This window comes from Myotis nattereri (assembly GCF_964212035.1).
Source record: "Myotis nattereri genome assembly, chromosome: 8".
Classification (NCBI taxonomy): domain Eukaryota; kingdom Metazoa; phylum Chordata; class Mammalia; order Chiroptera; family Vespertilionidae; genus Myotis; species Myotis nattereri.
The window spans coordinates 84,839,926-84,864,124 of NC_138083.1; the positions used below are offsets into that span (position 1 = coordinate 84,839,926).

The following is a 24,199-nucleotide window of genomic DNA, read 5'->3' on the forward strand; positions in this document are numbered from 1 at the left end:
TCAGCACGGGAGTCTGGTCCTCGGAGGAGAGACTTCTAATCACACTGTGAACCACTCCGGACTCTTCCTGGGGCAGTGGGTTCCTGCCCAGCGTTGTGACCAGCAGGAGGCGACAGCGCCGCGGAGCCGCCAGAGAGGGCCTGGGCCTGGGCAGGGTCCCTGTTTCTAGCCTTTAGACACTCATGCCTTTGAGTTCACATCTGTTCCCTGTTATCGGGAAGCGCCATGCGGCTCTTTAAAACCATATGCTCAACGCGTGAAAATGCAGTCGTAACTCATTCGCTTGTTCAGCGAGTTCTTCTCACGGGGACAGGCCCGGCGGAGGCGGAGGGACAGGAGTCAGAGGCTGTGGGAGGCCTGGCGTGACGGCCGGGAGGGGCCGACGCTCCTGTAGGACCAGGTGGGCCTCACCTGTCCAAGGTGCTCACCTGGAGGCCGCCGGACCCCGGCCGCTGCGATACCGGCTTCCAGGGGCCGTCGGTGCTCTGCCTGTGACCCAACAAGGAGGTGTCAGGACAGAGTGACAAGCTCTGCTGTGGCGCAGACAGACCCTCATCCCAGGTGCAACTCTTCTTCTTCTAGGGGCTTTCACTCGCAGACTAACCTGAGTTATGTATTTTTTTTAAAAAAAAATCCTTGTTTCCAAATGTATATGGGTTCGTCTGTATAAAGTTTCTGGGAGATGCTGCATAAGCAGTAGCTGCAGTCACTCCAGGCAGGAAGTAACCGTGGCAGAGACCACGAGACCTCATTTCGTGGACGTGGGTGAACTCAGAGTGATCTTCCCATTGTGTTCCGCCTTTATCTAACAGACAGCTCTTCGTTCGTTCGTGCAGCTTAACAGCTTTAACTGGCACTCTTACCATTGTCTTTTCCGTATGACCCATGTTAGGGCAAGATTTAAAAGACCCGCAAGCACTTATGTCCACCAGCTCCATATCTTGGCCATCCCTGATAAAGCTTTCTTTCCCCTCACCCCGGTATGTCGGGTCAGATCTTCCTAAGGCTTGTGCGCCCATCACTGCTCCCGACCGCCTCCCAGCACGTTACCCACACGCTAATGAGAGACCTGCCGCTCCCAGGTGAGCCGGAGCAGCCCAATGGAGTGGCTGTGCCCAGTTCTCCTGATCCGCAAGTGTTTCGTTCCACTTCCTGTCTCCGAGCAGATGCAATAGGGAAGAGGGGGAAGCTCGTGCATTTGCCTAAGCCTCGCAGGTTTTGCTAAACTGGTTTGGCATCTTTTTTGTTTGGTTTGGTTGATGGAAATGACTGCATGACTGCAGCCTGCATGCAGAGCTGACCGGCTGGTGGGAGGACTTCCCGGCAGAGGGAGAGACGTCACCCGGCACCCGCTGGCCAAGAGGCTGCACTACCTTCTCAACCAACTCTGGGCTCCCATCTCGCAGGGAAAGAGCCATTTTTACAACCGCTCTGCGTGGCCCAAAGGCTTGTTTTGAAACCGGGTTCTAGAATTTACCTCTGTCTGCTAACACTCGCTAACAGCAGCAGCGTGAGACAAATACTAGTAATCCTCAGAGCAGTCTCCTCACCTCCCTGTCCCCAAGCGAGCTCCTGCCAAGAGCTAGCGTATGGCTGAAATGTCATCACAGCTTCACTAGGAATCCCTGGGCCCAGTTTTGACACCGCAAATTAAGGACCCGGGAGAAGGGCTACCATGCGGTTCAACATCTGGGAAGATCGTGCGGATCTACTATGCCCGGGAGCCTGGCCTGCCCGCAAGGGCGCTTTGCTGTTAAAGAGCATATTCTCTGTCCGGCTGCCAACTCTGCTCAGCCGCAGCCTCGTGGAACCGGTCAGGGGGCCAGGAGACCTGTGCCATTTTCTAAAGGCAACTGGGGGCCCGGAGCCCCCGACCACGTCCCATTACCTCCTTAAGCACATGCCCTCTGCGGGCTGAGTCCCTAGCACATCAGATCAGACTGGGAAGTGTCCACGGTCTCCTGAGTCCTGCCCTGTGCCGACCTTTCAGGGTTGCCATCACCTGCCACCCAGGGGTGGGGCCAGCGGTGCCCAGGTCGTGGGAAGGCGCCTTGCGGTTGTGCGGCATCTCCCCGCTGACCCCACCCGTCCACGCTAGCCCTGCAGGACAGCGCCTCCCTCTCCCCTGCCCAGGCCCCAGGAGCAGCATCCGTGGGCGAAGCAGACGCCCTGGGTGCAGACCTCCTTTTACAGACCCGTGGAGGCAACCGTGTCTTCCATTTCAGGGATGTTTTGTTTGGTGTTCATGCAACCGGAGCTAATAACAAAACCGGCTTCGCGGAACACAGTGCCATCAGCAGATCTTCCAAAATGAACTGCTACCGAGGTTGTCAGCTTTCCAAGACACAAGATGACTGAAGGCCTCGTGCACACAGACCTCCAGGGAATGGGAGGTCCAACCCAGCCCGTTGTGTTCATCCCTCCTCTCCCTGCACCACCTCCTGACCCTCCCGAGGAGGAAAAGTCCCGGATCAGAACGGGTCCACCCGGAGGCAGACCTGGGAGCGGCAGAGAGCCTGGCCCCACTCTCAGGGTGGGGGGTTCCCTCTAGGTGCCTCCCACTCCCCCCAGAGACTGGAGACAGGGGCCCCATTCATGGCCTGGTTTTCCCCGCTGCTGCCATGTCAGCCCAGCCCTGGGGACTCAGACTTTTCCAGCCTGTCACAGGAAGGGAGAGGGGAACCCCTGGCCGCAGCTCCGGGCAGAAACGGGCATAACTCCCCTGGGGCACGTAATCTCCACTTCTCTGCTATCTCGTTTCATTACCTTCAGGCATCGCCAGCCGCCCGGGTGCCTGATACTGTGGGAAACTGCGCACACTGCGTTTCTGATAGGACTGTGAGCACCTTTCCTAACAAACAGTCACCGATCTGGTCAGCTTCTCCTTCTAAAAGCTAGCGGGGCAAAAACCCCACAAAAACCCACAAAACCAAAAAGACAAACAGCTGCGAACAGCAGAGAGCAGGCACCTCTCAAACCAGGAAGGTCCATGCTGCAGGGGACGAGGGAACCGCGAGCTGGCCGCCACCCGCCTCGACGCTGAGTGACACAGCCGTGACAAATCACGATGCAAATTCTGACTTGCTCCGAGATCCCGACAGACAGGTTCGATGGCCTCCAACATCCCTTCCATGTCTAAATTCAGTGAATTTCATATTGTGGCCATGTAGGCAGGAACAGAATCTTACTACTTTCAACAAAAATAGCAGCACAAAATAGGTCAAGCTACCAGAGACGTAGCGTTCCCAAGGAAAATTCAAGGAAATTCAGGGTGTCCCTTCTGCCTGAAGCCACCAGAGGTTTTCGGTGATGGTGGACCCTCACGCAGGGCCTGAGCGCAGGAGCTGGCCTCCCCCCCTGCGGGCTCAGGCTGCCGGGTGACGCCCCACTCAGGCCCTGAGCAGCGTTTGTGTTGTTCTTTGTACTTGAGTGATCTTCACTCAGTAGTTACCTCGGTCTCATTTCAACGCTTCCTCCATGTGAGGCCTCGAATGTGGCCCCATAGGGTACATCTAACTAAGGGCCGCATTCTCGGCAAACACAGCACCACCTCCCAGCCTGGCCGACGACACGACCGTCATGTCCACCGACACATCCCCCCGCTGTCAGCGAGGCTACCGAGGGGTAAGAAATGCTAAGACTGGGAGTCAGCTCAGTGTTGACCAGCGTCCTGAGCTCCCAGCTGCTTAGCGGAGCTCCCAGCCCTGCTCCCAGGAGGGTGTATCTGGCAGGTTTCCCCCTGTCCCTGCTGTGCAGGGGGGACCACCTGCGAACCAGGGGCTGGTTGGGGGCTTCCAAGGGTGGCATCGCTGAGAATATGCTGGAAAGTGACCTGGTGAACAAATCAGGAGAGAGATGCATTCGCTGGGTGATGTTCAGAACGGCCTGCTTGGGAAACCAGGCCAGTCGGATTCTCCTTCCTAGGAGCCGGTCTGTTCACTCAGAGGCACAGCTGGACGGAAGGTACCAGACGGTTCCCTCAAGCTACAGGCCGGTCGGTCGGTGGCTCTCCCACACCCAAGGTCCGATGGCTCATCAACAAACATTCACTCCCAAAGCGCTGGTTCACCTCAGACAACTTGTTCCTGTTCTCTTCTTTTTGTCAGTTCCAGAGGAGCTGTTATACCTCACGCCAGGTATCAGGCAGCATGCCACTGCTATCTTCCTGGAAGACACGCTGGCCTGAGGACACGCTGGCCACACATTTTGCGTGATCCCTGAGGGTGGGTTCACCTGACCAATGAGTGATCGTAGCCGTTACACACCTGCCAAGGTCACTGCGTCCACCTGACCTTGTCCCCAAATTCCATCTGAGACTTCAAGCATTCTACGACCCTGAACATTGGAACAGAAGCCCGAGTTATAAACACACCAACCGGATACATCTTGATTATAGGCTGTTATAGTAGTCCTTGAAACAGTTTCTCTAACTTATTAGTGCTTTAACAGTTACAAGCTCATAGCAAACAATAAAACTTTATACTTGTACACAAAATAGACAGTAGAATTTCCCTCCTACTCCCACGTCCCACCCCACCTCCCAAGAGAAACCACTTACAAGCTCAGCTCTCAGTTGTGTTGTTTTCCTTTTTATTCCTCACCAGAGGAAATGTGTGTTGTTTGGTTGTTTGTTTGTTTTTCTTTTACTGTCTTTTAAAAAGAGAGGAAGGGAAAGAGAGGGGGAGGGGAGAGAAACATCAATCGGTTGCCTCCTGTACACAACCTAGGTATGTACCCTGACCAGGAATCAAACCCACAACCTTTGGGTGTACAGGACGACACTCAACCAGCTGAGACATCCGGCCAGGGCTGAGCTTGATTATGAATCTTGATTTCATAAGATTCCTCACCAGGAGATGAGGCTTAGTCAAAGGTCTCATATAAAAACACCACTGACAGAGACTCAATGCATGGCTTTGGGATGGGGGGGGGGGGTAGGGGGGCCGGGGGGGGGGGACTAAAGCTTTTCCCCACAGCTATGACCTGCTACATTTCCATCTTCAGTGAAACCAAGTACACAACATTTTACTTTATGAAGGTCACAACCTTGGGTATCAATTTTTATTTCATTTGGAGAGAACTGGAGTCTTGAATGCATACATGGAATCAATGGTTTCAATCTTTTAAGTGAAGGTAAAAGATGCCAAGAACGTTTTAAAGGACGCGCTCCCTGGAAAGGATATTAAAGACCTACAACGTTAACTGAATCCCCCAGGCACGCTCTCCCCGAGACTGCAACCTGGCAAGCTCACCCCAGCCGGGACCTTTAGAACAAAGACCACAGACTCTCCCGTCTTTCCTGGGGAAAATCCTTGCTGGGTTGCCCCAGGTTCCCTCTACTTTCATCTCCTTTCAGTGGTTCTCAACCTTCCTAATGCCACGACCCTTTAATGCATTTCCTCATGTTGTGGTGACCCCCAACCATAAAATTATTTTCGCTGCTACTTCATAACTGTAATTTTGCTACTGTTATGAATTGTAATGTAAATATCTGATATGCAGGATGTATTTTCATTGTTCGCGACCCACAGGTTGAGAACCTCTGCTATGTGATTCTACAATTTGAAACTTCAAAAACCATAACCTTATTTTTTTAAAAAACAGTAATTTTTTTAAACAAGACCATTACCAAGCACCTCTTGCCTATGAAGCAATGTGCTGGGTGCTTTCACGAGCGTTACCACATGTCTCAGGTGCCGAGGATGGCTTTTGTATAAGGTATGAGACTTCCTATCACCGACCCAGGAAGAAGGCGGCTCCCGCTCCAGTGATGGGGGTGAAGGACCCCTGGCATCGGCTCCGTCCATCCGCCCTCAGGTCCACATTCTGATCCAAACCATTAGACCTCCCCCTTCATCCTAGAGGTTATTTATCAACTGTCCCAAACTCTAGAGACGCATTTTACAGCAGATAGAAAAAGCCACCGTAGGCACATAGCTGTAAAAATCAGAACTGGGTCACCCCAGGAAAGGTCATAAACACACTTTCCCTCCTTGCTGGCCTCTGGCCCAAATCCTACTGGCTCCTGAGGCTCTGGCTCCGACCTACCACCTCCATGAAGCCCTCCCAGATTCCCGCTTCCCGACGGAGACAGGCAATGACCCAGAGCCAGGAGATTATGCCCTAAGCCTCGGGCTCCTTTCATCCATTTTTTCAAAGCGATATACAGGAATACCACCTCGTTTTACGGTGGTATGTTACTCTGCTTCACTTCATTGTACTTCCCAGATTCCAGATTGTGCTTTCTTTGAATAAACTGCAAGTTTGTGGTAGACCCCGTGGTGAGCAAGTTTATCAACGCCATGTTTCCAACAAGCTCAGATGATGGTTGGCATATCTTAGCAATAAAGTATTTTAGCAGTAACACGGTATGTGTACGTTGCTATTTTTTAGACATAACGGTATAGCACACTTAATAGCCTACGCATTGGTCGGCAAACTGCAGCTCGCGAGCCGCATGCGGCTCTTTGGCCCCTTGAGTGTGGCTCTTCCACAAAATACCACGTGCGGGCGCGCACGTACAGTGCAATTGAAACTTCGTGGCCCATGCGCAGAAGTCGGTATTTTGTGGAAGAGCCACACTCAAGGAGCCAAAGAGCCGCATGTGGCTCGCGAGCCGCAGTTTGCCGACCACTGGCCTACCGCATAGTGTAAACGTAACTTTTGTATGCACTGGAAAACCAAAAAGCCATGTGACTCGCCGGGTGTGGCGGTCTGGACCTAAACTCCCGCATCTCCGAGGCCTGCCTGTGTACAGCGCGACTGCTCCAGTCTCCAAAACAAACGAAGCCACGCCTACCTGCCATCTGGCCCCGCGTGCGTGGCAAGCACAGCTATCATCGGCAGAAGCCGAAGTGTTCAGCATAAAGACCACTGCTGCCCGGAGGGCTCGCCGCCCGGGTTAAACCAACAACTCGGAAATAAAATGAGCCATTAGAGAAAGCTGTAAAATCTCACAGAGGGCAAGGCTCTCCGTATTTATATTACACTTAAATGAAGCCGCACAGGGGGCCTTGCTGGCCTTTTGGTGACTCTAAATTATTCAGCACCACCCTGATGTATTGCTAATTAAGATCTAACCCTAAGGCACAGACCCAGCTCGGAAGGCTGCACTGCCGCCTCTAGCAGCATCTGAGGCAGACCCCTCTCACCCTGGGCCTCCCCGCTCCGCTGCCAAAGCACCAGAGGGCCTGCATCCCTCCAAGTCAAACTCCACGGACAGCTAAGGAAGTAAAGTGGAAACCTGGCGACAAGGTGAGTGAATTAGTGAGGTCCTTTCGAGGCCGGCGGTCCCAGGCCTAACACCTGGCGTTTTAGAACATGGGCTGCCTCCTCCTGGGACAAGCCAATCCCTTTGTCTCTCAGCTGGAAGGGAGCAGCTGCCCCCGCTGAGGGCCTTGTCTGAGCCTCCACCCCCTGCAGTGCGGACACAACCTGGGCCTTCCCGACCCCCAGCCCCTCAGCTGCCCCAGAACCACCTGTGACACTGGGTAAAAACGAAAGGCGTGTGAGCAAGGTATACGCCTCAGTAACGGTGTGCTAACATTAGCGTACTCGCTGTAACAAACGCAGCATGCTACTGCAAGATGCTCACAGGGAAAGCTGGGCATGGGGTAGATGGGAACTCTCTGTAACAGATTTACAGGAAAACTGCAAATATAAGACTTCTAAAATTAAAAGTTTATTTTAAAAAATAATGACAGCACAAAATGCTGATGAGGATGTAGAAAAACTGGATCACTCAGACATTTGGCAGTTTCTTTAAAGAAAAAAAAAAAAAAGAACCATAAAACCCAGCATCTGCACTTCTGGGATTTAGCTCAGAAATTAAAACGTAACATTCACCCCAAAACCTGTATGTAAATGTTTAGAGCAGCTTATTCACAACAGCCATAACCTGGAAACAAACCCAAGTGGGTGGACAAACTGTGGTAACCTGTACCATCCAATAATCAGCAATAAAAAAAGGAATCGTCAATGCACACACCCACCTAAACAAATCTCCACAGAATGCTGCTCAGTGAAAAAAAAGCCAGTTCACATGTCAAAATCCTAACCCCCAAAGCGAGGGTCTGGGCAAGTGGCCTTTGGGGGGTGGTTAAGGCACCAGGCGCAGCCCTCCTGCGTGGGACCAGTGCCCTATAAACGAGACCCAGAGTTCCTGCGCCCTCTCTCAGCCGCGTAAGGCGCGAGCAGAAGAGCCGCCTGCAACCGGGGAGAGAGAGGCCCTCCTGGAGTCTGACCCGCGGTGAGAAACCTCCGCCGCTGAGAATCCCCCCGTGTCTGGCAGTTTGTTACCACAGCCCAGCTGGACTGAGATACTATCCTTAAAGTGAACTTTATTTTATTTTTCTTTTAAATATATTTTTATTGATTTCAGAGAGGAAGGAAAAGGGAGAGAGAGAAACATCAATGATGAGAATCACTGATCAGCTGCCTCCTGCACGCCCCCCACTGGGGACTGAGCCCACAACCTGGGCATGTGCCCTTGCCCGGAATCGAACCCGGACCCTTCAGTCCACAGGCTGGTGCTCTATCCAGTGAGCCAAACCAACCAGGGCCCTTAAAGTAACTTTTAGAAAGTTACTTTATTCTGAAGTAAACTGGGACTTAGGCATCAATTTATATTTTATGTTTCTAAGCATGACTTACTTTTATTATCATTATGTTTCATGTCGGGTGCTACTTTTGTTATCATAATATCTCAGGATGGAGATGATCTCTCCATCTCATAACAGCATCACAATTAGGAAGCTCCGATCTAGTCCCTAACTTACGGCGTTCTCCCTGGCCGGCTCCTGTCGCTCTCCCAGCTCAGGGCGGATGCTCCTGCACAATCCTCTGCAGGAGAAAGCTCCATCCCAGCTCCACCAGGGCCCGGCCCCTGCTCCGTGGATGCCATGCGCAGTGCACCCCCGTTCAGCACACCCCACCCTCGAGCAGAACTCAGAGGGGCTACAGGAAAGCTAATGCATCGGAAGCAGCCTTACCAGAAACTGCATCTGCAACAAGGTGAAGCACATGACCTTCTAACTCTAAACCTCTGTCTCTGACTCATGAGCATTTCTGTGACTCAAGGTTATTAACACATAAATCTCAACCTTATATTCTGATGGCTGGTCCACGTATCAGCAATGAATGGAATGCACACCAAAGTCAAAAACAAAACCCTTCCTGAATCTTCAAGTTTCCTTCCTACCATCATTTTCCTTTCATTCTCATTCCCAACCGTACCCAGACAAATCCTACTGCTTCTGTTTAACACGTACGAAAAAGTCAGGAAGGGAGAGAGAGAGAGAGAGAGAGAGAGAGAGAGAGAGAGAGAGAGAGAGAGAGAGAGAGAGACAGACTTGCCCAGGTTTTCACAGCAAGAAAAGGGCATGAATGGAGGAAGCCTGGGCCTGACCCCTCTCCGGTTTCCTCCGCCTCAGTCCCGTGGCTCACCATTAACAGCACTGTCAGCTTATCGCACTTTCGTGTAAGTGGCCAGAACACAAGGTCGGAATAGCAGGCGGGAGGGAAGGCATGCATGTTGCCTCTCCTTGGAAGAAAGAGCGGACAGGAAACCCAGCATTTCCCCCTCGCCTCCACTGCTCACGTTTCAGACGTGAAGCGCTGCAAACTCGCTCACCACTGTTCAGCCCACACCTGCCTCTGAGACGAGACGCTGCTTCAGCGAGCCAGTGTCCCTCGGGAAGGACTTCCCAGGCCCTTGGGGAAAACCTCACAGAAACACCAGACTCTCAAAGCTGGGCTGCCAGCCCTGTGCAGCGCTGCCCTTCAAACCAGCCAGCTCCGAGCGCCTGCCACGAAGGGCACAGTGCTCGCCGTGGCGGGGTCTCCGCCCTCGTGGGGAAGGCGAGGAGGTGAGGCAAACCTTATTGGTTTCAGAGAGGAAGGAGAGGGAGAGAGAGAGAGAAACATCAATGGTGAGAGAGAATCCTCGATCGCTGCCTCCTATGAGCCCACAACCCAGGCAGGTGCCCTGACCAGGAGCTGAACCATGACCTCCCAGTTCATAGGTTGACACTCAACCACGGAGCCACAGGGGCTGGGCGGGGAGAGGTGCTGTCAGGATCAAACTTCGGTCATGAAGTCAAAATGGGGTGTGGCGGAGGCTGGGTGGGGCACCAGCCACCACCGATGATTGCCACTTGCTGAGAGCTGGGCGCTGCCCACAGAGCTCACCCTCAGCACAGACCTGAGAGAGATCACAGGGGAACCCAGACGGGGTGCTCCTGTCACAGCAAATCCAAAGCCGCCCCTCCCCCCGAGTGCCCTCCCTCTCTCTAATCTCCTTCATTCTCCTTCCTTTCTGTCTGCACCCAAATTTACAGCCTACACATGGCTTCCTCCCATAAGAAAGGTACCAGATGGCCCCTTTATGTTGCCTTTCTCCCTCCCACCACGAAGTACCCACCGCCCCAACAGGGGACTACAGCATTTGAAACTACTTTATACTAAATCAATAAATCCTTGGGATTCCCACTTTTCTTTCCTTTTTTCAAATGAGAAAGAATCATTGATCGCTGCCTCCTGCATACCCCACACTGGGAATCAAGCTCGCAACCCCCGCATGTGCCCTGACCAGGAATCAAACAGTGACCTCCTGGTTCAAAGGTCGACGCTCAACCACTGAGCCATGCCGGCCAGGCCCACTCTTAGAATAAATTCAAGTGAGGTGGAAGCCTATTTCTCTAAGAGAAAGAAAAACTATGAGTCACTTTATTTAGGTTTACTTTTTTTTAAAAATATATTTTTATTGATTTTAGAGAGGAAGGGAGAGGTAGAGAAACATCCATGATATGAGAGAACCATAGTTCCTCTGCCTCCTACAAGTCCCCCACTGGGGATCGAGCCCACAACCTGGGCATGTGCCCTTGACCAGAATTGAACCTGGGACCTTTCAGTTCGCAGGCCGACGCTCTATCCACTGAGCCACACCGGCTAGGGCTAGGTTTACTTTTATAGATCAGCAGAAGCTCAAGAACAAAATGGTTTACTCCTTCCTTCCTTTACTGTTTATTTGAAATTATTCCTTTTCACCTTAAATATATATATATTCCTCCCAGCAGTTTCAAGGTCATAGGGGTCAAATGCCCATGCCCAGGCTGCTCGGACACCTGCAGGGAGGAAGCCCTCACTTCTGCAGCCCAGTCCACCCCTCAGGGGTCTGACCGGCCCAGTGCTCCTGCACCCCAAGATAAATCTGCCTCCTGCAATGCGTACCCACAGTTGATCACGCTGAGCTTCAGAAGAACTGAGAGAGGGAGATATGAATTCCAAGTGACCGTCCCGCAGTACTTCAGGATCATGTCTCCTCTTTGCCGGACTGTAAGTCCTGGGTGCCCCAGCTGTTCCTCAGATGCTACATCTCCAGGCATCTACCTCCAGATGAGCTTCTTTCCTGGGATCCCCTTACGTGTGAAATCAACATCAGAATGTACTTGCGTGGAGTCACATCTTGGGAGGAGTAGGGGTTCAATTCTACAGTCAGTGATAACACGGAGGTCACACCACACCAAGTTCTCCCGGAAAACCCCTGCTGGTGCCCACCATCACACAGATGCTATCGCTCCCAGAGGCCGGAACTGCCGACGGACACGGGTGCCCTCCTCCCGTCTACCCTCACCCGGGGCGGAGCCTCTAAGCAGGGACAGGATTTTCTCGTTTTTTGGTTGGCTGGGTTCTTGGGGGTTGTTTGCTTTTGCCTCCTGCACATGGCTGCATTCCTGACATTTAAGTGCATCTGTGAGCCAGTAGGAAGTGCCACTGTTACTTAGGTCTCTTCAAAGGACATCTGTAGTCTTTGGGTCAAGTTCAACATCCCCTCCACAGCTGGTCCTCGATCCACACCAATGCTTCATGATGGCCAAACAAAGAGCCACCACTGGGCACAGTTCACCCAAAGAACTTTGTAAAACTTACATTCTCAAGTCTCACTTTTGCAAAGGAGGTCATAAGGAGGTTAATGTGATCGCAATCTCACCATAGTACATAAAATCGATAGCACTACCCTTCTCTAAAGCCTGAAACAATTTAAGCGGCTACAATTTTTTTTTTTTTTTTTTGCCTAGAAGACAATTGTGCTCTCTTATGATCATCTTTTATCATCCCGGGTGAAAAAATTACTGGCACAGGTTTCTTGCCTGTGTGTTCCTGGTTACATCTGAAGTCGCCTTAGTGCACCAGCATCAGGCAAAGCAGAGTTAACATATCCTTTTAGGATTAAAAAATGCTATTTTACAAGGGAGATTATGAACATCAAGCTTTACAAGAACTTCATATGACAGCCATTTAAAACACTCAAAACAGTAACACTAACACAATGACATGAATCAAGGCCATCCTAATTTTACGGAAATGAGGCCACCTTACAATACAAACAAACAGCTGCTGCCAAACTAACTTTGTTCTCAAGAATAAGCTTCAACAAAGGACTATGGGTAGGATGAAGGGTACAGGTCAGTGCACTGGGGGCAGCCCTGCAAAGACCCATGCAAATTCTTCATACCCGGGGTAAGACTGCATGTTCACCTCTTGAGGGACTCGTTCCTTAAAAGAAGGGTGTGGCAGTAAATAAGCTCTGTGAGCGCTAGCAGACATCTTGCTTGGGTGTTGATGCACCCCCGGCATTGCCTTCCTGCCCAAATGGCACGGTGTTTTCTGAGGACCATCCTTTGATATCGCTATTTGCTGTTTTCTCCATCTTGAAGGGCTGTGCAAACAAAGCTTCGGCCCCACCGTGCCCCGTGCAATCAGCCTGTTTGCCCCCTCTCCCCCCTCTCCCGCAAGCAAGTCTCCAGCCCCAAGGCTGGAGGAGGACAAGCGGTCTTCCAGGTGAACAAATGGGGCTCCTGCTCCAGGGGGCTCTTCCAGAGACTCAGAGGGGGACAGCTCTGCAGGCTGGGAGCCCTGCTGATGGAACTCTGACCCTCGTCACCTCGCACTGAAGTGTCTACTGGGCCCGGGACCTGCCCTCCTCCACGCTCAGGCAGGAGACAGAGGGCGTGCTGAGGGGCGGACAGGAGTGAGAGCTAAGGAATCTCACCAACCTTTTAAAAATTAATTTATCTATTAATCTTTATTGTTGATAGTACCGATGTTCCCCCTTTTACCACCCCATTCCCCCCTCCACCCAGTCCCCACCTCAGGTCACCAACTTTCTACTCAGTGGGCCACATCCCAGCAACTTACCATCTTGGTCAAATGCCTCATTGATACACTCCGCTGGATGGATACAGTCCCCGGGATGGCGCCAAACTGAGTATAATTGTGAGCTCCTTAGTAAGAGCTACATCTCATGCCCCTGTCCTGCCCAGCACTGTGCCTACATCAAGAAAACTCGCACCGATTTGTCTGTTACACAACACTGCCCAACCCACCGAGACCAGGCGTGGAAGCCGCCTCGGCTGGCGGGAGGGCAGGGCGGCCCTGGCTCACAGGAGCAGCTGAAGATGGAATTCCTGGCACAGACAGCTTGACTCAGCGCAGAGTTCACAGCCCAACTGGCACGTGGTGGCCTCCGTGCTGCCTCTGCCTGTGTAACACTGTGAGGTCACAGGCTGTGCCCCTCAAAACTACGAACTCCCCACCGCGCTGCCGTGAACGAGCTGCTAGTCTAACCACCGTTTGCCACGGGGAGTAAGTACGTGAAAAATGACGATTTCTTAAGGTGCCTGCCCTGCCCGGTAACTTAACAGAAAAACCCTGAGATGCATAAACAGAGCTCCGCAGGGAAGTGCGACCACTGAGCCCCTGGCAAAGCGCAAGAAGCATGAGGTGCGCTTTTACAGTCCAGCGTTAAGCCGGGGGCTGGCCTACTGGATCGCGGGCAGAGCAGTCGCAGCCTAACTAATGAGCGGCTGCACTTGGCCCCGGGGTTTCAGACACAGGCTCCTGGTCGGGGACTGCTGGGGTTACTTACAGCCCCGCACGCACGGCACTGCTCTGTGGCCGGCACTCAGGCAGCTTCTGATTTCTGAGATGGTTCACGTTGCGCCGTGAGCGCCGTTCAGACGGATCCCCTTAGCATCTGTCCCATTCAGCGAGAACTCTCTACATGGCTGAGTGTTGTGTAACCCCAGCGGCAAGCTGAGTGGGGTTTGGTTTCACACAGCCAGTCAGATTGCAGGGATATTAACAGTAGGCGATCCCTAGGGCCTTTATTAAGGATGGATTACAGAGGTTAAGGAATGTGTGTGTGTGGGGGGGGGGGGGGGGAGAAAGCAACTGCAGAAAAAGGACCTAGAACACGTTCAGCAGAGATGGACAAAACCCAAAAAGAAAGGGGTTCTTATTGGCTATTTGTCACAGCAGGTTTTAAGGTCCATATCCCAGCACTGTTTCTGGGGTGTGAGAGCAAGTGAGAATGGGAACCATCACCCGAATCCAAGGCAGGAGTTGCTGGTGGTCAGAATCCAGACTAGGAACTCAGGCAGGAGGGTGCAAGCACCAGAACTAACCAGATCTAGCCAGAAATGAAACCAGGCCCAGCAAAAGCCTCCCCCATCCTACTCAATGGGGTGAAAGGCAGCATCTACACTTTCACTGGCTCTGGGGGTCCTTCTGAGGTACCCCTCCGTGGGAAACCCATGGCTCCAGTGCCTGCCACCCCCACAGCCTCTGCTTCGGAAAAGGCACGGTTCCCGGGGACTGGGCCATCGTGGGAAGTTCCTTGAGGCAGAGCCACCTGGACCAGATGCACCCATCAAGAGGCTGCCTGTACAGAGGCTTCAGAGCTTCTCTCGCTAGTGAACAGCGATGACATCACAGGCGGAGAGAGGAGCCCATCTAAACTGGACCTGGAGAGTCAGAAAGTCGAGGCGAGAAGACAGGAAAAAGAGCAGAGCCCTGGGGAGCAATTGCATCCCGGCGATGGCATCGGCTGCTGGCAGGATAGCCTGGTCCCTCCCGTCTTGGCGGTCGCGAGCATCTTCCTGGTTCCCTAGTGCTGTGCCTGTTAAGCCGTATTGCTCAGACCGGCCACGCCTGGCTCCCGAGAGGGCATCCTCAGAATAGAGCCCACATCTTGACATGCCCTTGAAACCAAAATAGCCAAGCACACCAAGTGCCAGGGGGGGCTACAGACAGACCCGGGCGTCCACTAGCGGTGTCCAGGTGGGATGCTCTCTCAGCACAAAGTGGGGGAAGCCCACCCCCCTCCACCGATTGTAAGCTACGGGCAGTCAGGTCTGAAGCTCCAGGGATGAAGATTTGAGATGATGGGGGGACCTTAAAGCCGGGACCTTAATATGCCGTTTGCTCCGTTCCTCCCCACACCTCAAAAGGGAAGGCATGTGCACAGCCTGGAGCTTCTCCAGCAGGGCTGGTGCTCCGCCAAGGAGAGGAGCCATCCCAGGCTGGCGGCGGCCGCTCCGGGGTGGCTGAGTGAGCAGCCAGAGCACTTTCCCAGCCCTTCAAACTCTCACCCCACATGCCCTAGCTGGGCCTGGGGCTTCCCCAAGGACAAGACTCCTCCTAGCAACAGCTCCCAAGTTCTCCTCTTATCTCATCAGCACACCCCAGGGTTGTTCAGCTCCCACTTTCTCCTCTTATCTCATCAGCACGCCCCTAAACTTCTGACCTTTTCTGCAGATAACCGAGCCTGGAGGTTAAATGGTTGCCTAAGGTCATACAGCTGATTAAAGGGGAAAACAGGTCTTACAATCCAGGTCTATCCAGTCAGAAGATTATGCTTTTAACCTCTCCTTTTCCTGCCCATTTCCCCTGGAGTTTAGGGTTTTACTGAGGTATAACACACCATGTAAGATCTGCCTCTTAAGTGTACAGTTCAGGTCCCCGCTCCCTCCCACAACCGCCATTCTGCTCTCGTCTCTCTGATCTGACTCCGCCAGGTACCTCATGGACGTGGGCTCACACAGTATGTGTCCTTTGGTGACTGCGTTATTTCACTGACCATATGTCCTCAAGGTTCACCCAGGGTGTCGCATGTGCCAGGATTTCCTTCTTTGCTGAATAACATGCCAACGAAGGACCGGCCGCATCCTGCTTCCCCAGTCACCCCGATGGACACTGGACAGCGCCTACAACTCTTGGCTCCTGTGAATAATGCTATGTTATCCTCCTGTCTCATCTTCTATTCCGCGGCTAACATTACAGGGGAAGGAATATACAAAGAGCTTCCTTCCATCTGCTTTCGAAAGAGCATTCTAGGAAGTGGAATAAACTCTCCACGCGATTATTCAATCAGCAGATATCTATTAATGCTTTCCACTTATCACAACATGAAGGCAATTACATACCCACATGTACCCATCTATGTGTGGATATTAATACAATTCAGTGGGACTATAAATCAGTGGTAACTATAAAATTCTGTGAGCCTTTAAGTTTTTAAGCAAACAGACCAGAACTGCTACATGCAAATGAGTCTTTTCCAGACAGGCCGAGAGCGCTACGCTGATGGATCACGGATGGTAACTCCCCAGGAGGAGGAGATGTAGGAGAGCCCCGGAGTCACACTTGGTCCATAATAGAAATGTGTCAGTCAATCCCTACCACACTCAACCAGCTCGGCTCTTTGAATAACTCTTGGCTATTTCCAGGACAGAAAGCCTACACTCCGGCATAAAGTTATATTGCATATAAACAAAACAAGGACACACACACCACCAGATTTGAAGCCAATTTCAGAAAAGGTATTGACGGGCTCCAGGATCCTCACCCCTCTGCCAAAGAGGCTATCCCGAAAGAAAAAGCATTCACGCGGAGGGGTGGGATCGAGCATGTCCGTTATAAACTAATCACAGTGTTAGGGTGTTCTCACCATTCCGGTGCAGCAGCTTGTTACACAGTTACACACACACACACACACACACACACACACACGCCCAGTAAAATGACAATTAAAAAGAGCAAGCCGCTTGATAGCAAAGAAACACAGTTTGTGGCTGAGGGGACTCGCCTTTTCCCTATTTTACAAACGAACATCAGCCCTCATTAGTGAGTACGGGCCAACAGAGAATGTGACTAAATCTGATGAGGTGAGATGGAGCCATGTATCTCCTTTTAATGTACTAGTACCTCCTCGATGCTTAGTCACACAACCAATGAACCACTGGATGGGAAGAGCTCAAGGTCAAAGGGCTGCCCTGCAGCGCCGGGCCCTTCCTCGCTGCCTCCTGCGGGGGCGCTGACATGCACCCCGGGAGGCGGGAGGTGCCCGCACAGTTGTTGGCTGCGCAATGAATATAAAAGAGGGTCTGACTCTCCGGATGAAAACTATGAGGAGCATCATCGCCGTCCCCGTGGGAGAGAAGACAGCGGAAGCAGACGTGATCCATTTTCTCTTCCCGATTCGCTGTTGTCTCTTTTGAAAGCCACCTGCTTTGTCTGCTCTCACGGGAATGATGCAGACTCCTGTCTGCCTCGACCCAATCATGCAAATATCGCCGAGTTCTGATGAGATTTGATTGGGAAAAAATAAAGAGCTTATGCTCTTCATGTAAATGATAGGAAGGTAAGTGCAGAATATATATCTATGTGTGTGTGTGTGTGTGTGCTCAGAATTATGTGTAAAATTAGGATATTCAAAAAGAAGGCAGTGACAGTTTACACATCCACAAATGTTAGTAGTGCTTCGCTGTTATTCCACATTCAAGCCTTGTGCCAAGCCTCTGGGCACAGAAATAAGAAAGGAAAACGACATTTCCTTATCTCCTGACGTGGACTCACATTCCATGGATTTAGGCAAGTGCCAGAGGGAGCAGATGGGCCTCTCACTGGGAACTCTAAGCCAACATGACAGGAGAAGGCAACGTTAGGGTGCAGGTAGCCCCTGATGGAAAGAAGGCCTTTCCTCGAAGTGCCTTGGCCCGGAAACAGGAGAGCACAGGTGGGCTTTAAACCCATTCAGTGGCATTTACTGTTCCTACAGTACACAAAGCTGATCTGCCTGCCGTCGTGGCTCAGTGGTTGAGCATCAATTTAGGAACCAGGAGGTCACGGTTCAATTCCTCCCCATCAGGGCACATGCCCGAGTTGTGGGCTGGATCCCCAGTAGAGGGAGTGAAGGAGGCAGCTGATCAGTGATTCTCTCTCATCACTAATGTTTCTCTCTCTCTCTCCCTTCCTCTCTGAAATATACATATATATATATATATATATATATATATATATATATATATATATATATTTATTCTGAATCTTGGGGACTGGGAGGGATATGAGCATAAGATTCAACCCAGATCTTCCATGAGAGCAGTTTTGCCAATACAGACGCTCGACCATCCATTGCATGCACATAAACAAGTAAAATGGAGAATCAGAAAATCTCAAAGCTTTTTAAAATTTGGCTTTGGAGCTCATCCTATTTCCCGCAGCATCACCTTCTTTAGGATGCGTGATTGATGAGGTGCGGTAATGAAATGAATGCGCACTCACCACGCTCTCCAGCAGATGCCAACTGCGCCGCTTCCGCTCCGCCCCCACCCTCCACCCCACCCCCCACCCCCCCCACCCCCGAACTACCATTCCAGTTTTCCTTTCCCCAATCCCTGGCTTTTCCCTCATGCTTTTATCACATATAGAGCCTTATTCTGCTCATTTTGCTGATTTCAGAAATTCATAAAAATAGTATTATTCTGTATGTATTCTCCTCCAAAACACCTCCAATGACAAGGGCGCCGCGTAATAAAGTCAGGCAGCATGTTCTGAGCACGCACCATGCATGGGTGGGTCTGCACTAGGGTCTGGATGGGCAGTCAGCAAATACAAGTGGAACCAGAGTCTGAAGTGAATGGCGAGGGCACACAGTAGAGAACTGAATATGGCACAATTTGCCAGTTCAAATATTTCACCTTTTCTTTTCTTTTTTCTTTTTTTAAAATATATTTTATTGATTTTTTACAGAGAGGAAGGGAGACGGATAGAGAGTTAGAAATATGGATGAGAGAGAAACATCGATCAGCTGCCTCCTGCACACTCCCTACTGGGGATGTGCCCGCAACCAAGGTACATGCCCTTGACCGGAATCGAACCTGGGACCCTTCAGTCCGCAGGCTGACGCTGTATCCACTGAGCCAACCCAGCCAGGACCAAATATCTCACCTTTTCATCCTTCCCCTAAGACGCACAGTGTGCCATCACCGTGCACGCGGAACTGGCACACCGCTGCCCGGGGCCTTTCTCTCGCGGAGGCTGGTCTCTCAGCCGGGGGCCTGACCCTCTTCATGCCGGATTCTTTGAATTCCATGCAGAGGCGTCTGGATGTTCTCATTACCCTCAGAATTTCATGTCACAACGCATTTGAATTTTATAACAGCCGAAGCTCTCTGGAGAAACCAGGAACTTTTCATGACGAGCCTCCTCAGCAAAGGACAGAAAAGCCTACGGGCCCGTGTCACTGCCAGAATCGCTCCAAGAAGGGCAATGCTTTGAAAGTCAGTGGATAAATGTAAGTCAGAGGAGCATTCTGAGCCATGAACTCGGCGCCCAGATATATAAGCTTGGTCACTGCCACAGCAAACTAGCACGATATGACCAGTGCTCACCCACGCCAGGACCCAGACCACGCGAAGAGCTCCTCCTCGTGTCCAGCTGAGATGCCCCTGCGTGGAGGGTGGCCATGCTGACACCTGAGTGAGGACGATGGGCTCATTTTCCATCAGACACATGCCCAGCCAATAGGCGGTGAGCAGGGCACCCCCATAAAGGGGAAGACCTCTGATGAAATGCAGCATCAGGCACACTTTAACCAGAAGAAAATGGGAAGAAACTTACAGCTAAAAAGCGAGGTCTTCCAAGACGCCCAAGTGGAGAAACTGGGTGTCCGCAAATGGCTACAAAAGTTCCAGCAGGACTTGGGGGGATGAGGGTTCGGGGGGACCTAGGGGACAATCTCCCAAACAAGCCCCTACTAAGGCGGAGCACTATACACACCGGAGGCTCCCCGAGTGTTCCATACAGCCTCTGTCTCCCCATCTCAGCCTAAGTGGGGAGATGTGACATGAGAAAAATGATCAACAAGGCGGGGGCGGGGGGGGGGTGCAGGTCACGCTTGTTTGGTGCATACAGGCAACAGGCAGGCAGAGGACAGGCCCTGTGAACTGACAATTTGCACGGAAACGCTGAAATGCTGATGGTGACCGGCAGGCCCAGGTAGGGCCCGCTGGGCTTATAGGCCCACCTGAGAAAGGGGTACAGAGGGGAAAGGGAGGGGGGACTCGGGGCAGGGAAGGACTGGGACTGGGAGAAGCCTGCATGACCTGATCCATAAGGAAGGGACAGTTAGAGGACAGCAGCCCAAAAGCACAAGAGGACTGGCCCCCAACGGGAGCCTTAGAGTGGCGGCCCTCATGCTCAAAGTCACACCCTAGCAGCACCCAGAACCAGCACCTGTCCATTAAAACCCAAGCAGGAAAGGATTACCTAAAGGTAGGTTTCAGTCTGGTGATTTCGTCACTCTGCTGGCTAGAAGCATGCTGAAAAGCGTATCACTGGACAGAGCAATATTTAAAATTTCACCCAGAACAACCCTTGTGTGGGAGAAGACTTGCATTACTCAGCCTGAGGGAGAGGTTATGGATTCGACACTTTAAAAATCAGACCATTTTCTGCAATCATCATCATTAAACTGTGCTTGCCACGCTTACACGTGTTTGGGCGTCTTCCTGGAACCTGCACAAATTAAAGAGCCCACACTGTCTTTTCCTGTGGGCTGGAAGCAACGTGGTAACACTCACCAGCCCCGCCTTGCCGTGCGAGTGGATGGGGCTGACTCACTTTGACATCACCCTCCAAGCGCGGGGCATGCCCTTTCCCCCCAGGAAAGCCGCCACACAAAGAAAGCGATTTCTCCAGGGCGAGGCGTGGGGTCTTCCACAAGCAGGAAGCCTTTGCTATGGGAAGTGCCCTTTGTCAACGACTAGAACCAACTCCAAAACGAATATGTCCACGTCGCACTTGAGCTGTCAGCTGAAGAGAGCTGACTGACAAGGAGCAGGGAAGCAGCAACGGGGGGGGGGGGGGGTGGGGGGGGGGGTGGGGGGTGGGGGGGGGTGCTGGGGGGGGTGTGCTGGGGGGCGGGGGTTGTGGCGGGGGAAGAAGTCTTTCCTTCGACAACCAGGAACAGACAGGTAGACTAAGTCCTCACCTGAAACCTGAGACTTCATACCTACAGCTCATTTATACACGGAAACGTGTGTCTCGTTCCAATAACAACATCTGTCTCATTGCAATAATCACATCTTCCAACTGTATCGCCAAAGCAACAGGTATAATCAATAAAGGGCCTTGAAATTTCCATCCCAGTTATAAACGCGGTTGGTGTAATGGGTCCTTATTTCCAGCCTGCATAACACAGTGAAGCGCGTGCCTGGATCCAGCGTGCATGGTTAGACAAGCAGGTTAAGAGTAAAAGGGATCACTGGCCACTTGGATGCTGCAGTAACATGAGCAAATCGTCCCCTCAGAAGCGCAGTGAATCAGAGTAGCCGCAGTTTCTGTCTGCCTTGTGATTCACACGCATCCTGAGAATCCAGCCTAGCAAGTGGGATGAGGATGGTTGGAAAACAATGCGACTGCTTCTCACCGTCAGGCATGGGCGTTCCACTCTGCCAGAGAGAAAAGCCACTGCCCAGGACACAAGCTGGACGCGACCGCGTTGCCCACAGAAACATCTCATCCAGTTCAGACCCATCCATCTAAAAACGATTAAGAACTAGAAACCCATTAACAGAGCAAGGCTCGGTCCCCCACAGCCCCAGGGAGAAATCCTAATAACTCTTCCTGGAGTATGCCAAACCCTCACACGAATGCAGAAGCCGCGTGTCTGGCGTGTCCTCCCGTTGCCTCTTCCTGGTGAACAGTGTGGTCCGCCCCCTGAAGTCCTGACAGGTACCTACAACCTGGACTCCCGCGGGCTCACCACTCCCAAGTGAGCCTGCAACACACGCCTCTCGAGTCAGACTTAACCGAGTGTTTTCCTCTGAGAGTGTTGCCTGCAGAGCAGCCCAGTGTGAACCCGCATCTTTGGGAAGGAACGCTGAGGAGGCTCCTACAAGAAGGGCTGGCTCCGTCCTCCATTCGCTCCATGGCATGCAGCCGCCACGCATGCCCGAGGCCAGGACTGGGCGATGCCCGAGGCCAGGACTGGGCGATGCCCTGCAGTCAATTCACCGTCACTCGTTGGGGGACAGAGCTCAGCGCCTCACACTCAGGTTCGGGTCCCCCTGCACCCCTGGTCCCGCCCCTCGCGGAGGTCCCCGTGCTGGCGTCCGGGAAAGAACTGGAAGCCTGGGCTCCGGAGCTCCGCCCCGGGGGCAGGGGGTGGGGCAGACTCTCTCCCCAAAGCCCGACGCGGAGGGTGCACGCGGCTGGAACCTCAGCCCCTCCCCTCCCAGCTGCCGGGGGGCCGGGTGGGGTGGGGTGGGGTCCGAGGCGGCTGAGACCCCACCCCAGGCAGGTGACACCCTCGGTGGCCACCTCGCGCCCTCCCAGGTTCGCCGAAGGAAAGCCGCGTCCCCCACCCCCCCGCAGGAGGTCTCGCCCGCGCGAGGGCAGCGGCCCGGCCCCAGGTGAAGGGGCGGAAGGGGCTCTCCCCTCTGCCCAGCCTGCAGCCCGGCGGGGAGCTGGGCATCGCACCCCCGACCCCGACCCCCCCCCCCCCGCCCTGCACCGGGACCTGCGCACAGGCACCGTCGAGTGTCCCGGCCACACACAGGCGAAGCGTCGGGGCACCTGAAACTTATGTTAGGAAGGGGGGAGGGCTGGGGCGCGTCCTTAGAGGCCCCCGTCCCCGCACCCCGCGCCCAGCTGAAACCCGAGGGACCCCGAGGCTCGGCACGGCGCTCGGGAGCGGCTGGTCCAACTGTCCCACCGCCGCCGCGTGGAAGCGGTGCCTGCCCGCCGCCCGTCCCCACGCACCCACCCGCCTGGGAGGCACCTGGACCCCCGCACCCCCTCCTCCCCGCAACCCCCCCCCCCGGCTCTGCGTGACTCCGACCCTCCCCGCAGCGAGGCAGCCCCGGGAGGGCGCTCCCTGGGGTGGTGACCGCGCGGCCCCGCCTGGAGACCTGGGAGCACCTCTCGCTCCGGCCCACCCTCCCCCACCCGCCGCCGCCGCCCCGACACCAGGTTGGGACCCCCTCTCTCTCCTCCCGCCAGCCCGGGGTCCCCTCGCTGGTCCGCGGGGGCAAGGACGCCTCGGGAACCTCAGGAGGCCGCCCCGGAGCTCCCGGGTCCCCGGGGTCCCGACCCCACGGGCGCCCCCGGGGGGCTGTCCCCGCGCCCCGCGGCTCCGGAGAGAGCGGCGGCGGCCGGCGGGCTCGGGGAGGGCGGCGGGGCAGAGCCGCGGCCGGGCGAGCGGGCGCTCCCTCCCGGACGGAAACTTTCTCCGGCGCCGAAGTTCGGGGGCCGCGGAGGCGGCAGAGGGTGGGCGGGCTCCGGGCGCCCCGACTCCCCGCGCCGCCCGCACCCACCTGGCTGTAGAGCTCGCTGAGCGACATGGCCCGCGGCGGCCGAGCCGGGCCCGTGTCCCGCGGGGGCCTCCTCGCGCCCGGCGCGGGCGGTCGGCTCTCGGCGGCGGCTCAGTGCGCGGCCCGCCCGCCTGGCGCCATCTTCCCGGCGGGAGTTGGTGCTCCGCGTCCCTTTCCCCGACCTGCCCGCCGGCTTCCTGGAGGCGCCGCGGCCGCAGCTCCCAGCCGCGACCTTTACTCCCGCGGCGGCGGCGGCGGCGGGCGGGGGAGGAGCGGGCCGCTCCCCGCGCAGGTATGGGAGGCGGTGCGCGCGCGGGCGAGGGAGGAGGCGGCGGGCGTGGGAGCCGCGGCCCGGGCGCTGCCGCCGCCGCCTGGCGCCCTGCACGGCACGGCCGGGCCGCCCTCCCGCCCCCCGTCGCCGCGGGGTCGTCCGGGCCCGGGGCGGGGAGGGCGAGCGGCGGGCGCGGGCCGCCCCCTGCTGGACGCGGGCGCCGCGGGACAGGTGCGCGCCGGGGCCGCACCTGCCGTCCCGGCTGGGTCCGCGCGGGCTGGGCGGGAGGCGGGGCGGGGACGCCGTGCAGCCGGGAGCAGCGGGGGGAGCGGAGGGGGCCGAGGGGAATGGACGGAGGTGTCTGCATCGCGGATGTTTCACTGTGAACACCCAGCCCGCCGGAGGCGGTGGCTCAGGGGGCTTGCCTCTGCGCGCCCGGCGTCCTCAGAGCTGGGGCTGTGTCACGCCTCCCCTCCGTTTGCGGTTTCCC

General features: G+C 54.4%; 1 protein-coding gene across 1 annotated transcript in view; it reads right to left on the bottom strand.

Moving 5' to 3' along the window:
• Positions 1 to 23,468, bottom strand: part of MYO5B (myosin VB) — a gene marked incomplete at its 5' end in the record, with an annotated part of 193,696 nt that extends 170,228 nt beyond the window's left edge. The window contains one exon of the mRNA XM_081097589.1: positions 23,442 to 23,468. Coding sequence (XP_080953715.1) covers positions 23,442 to 23,468 — 27 coding nt within the window. The remainder of the gene's footprint in view (positions 1 to 23,441) is intronic.
• Between the last annotated feature and the right edge of the window lie 731 nt (positions 23,469 to 24,199).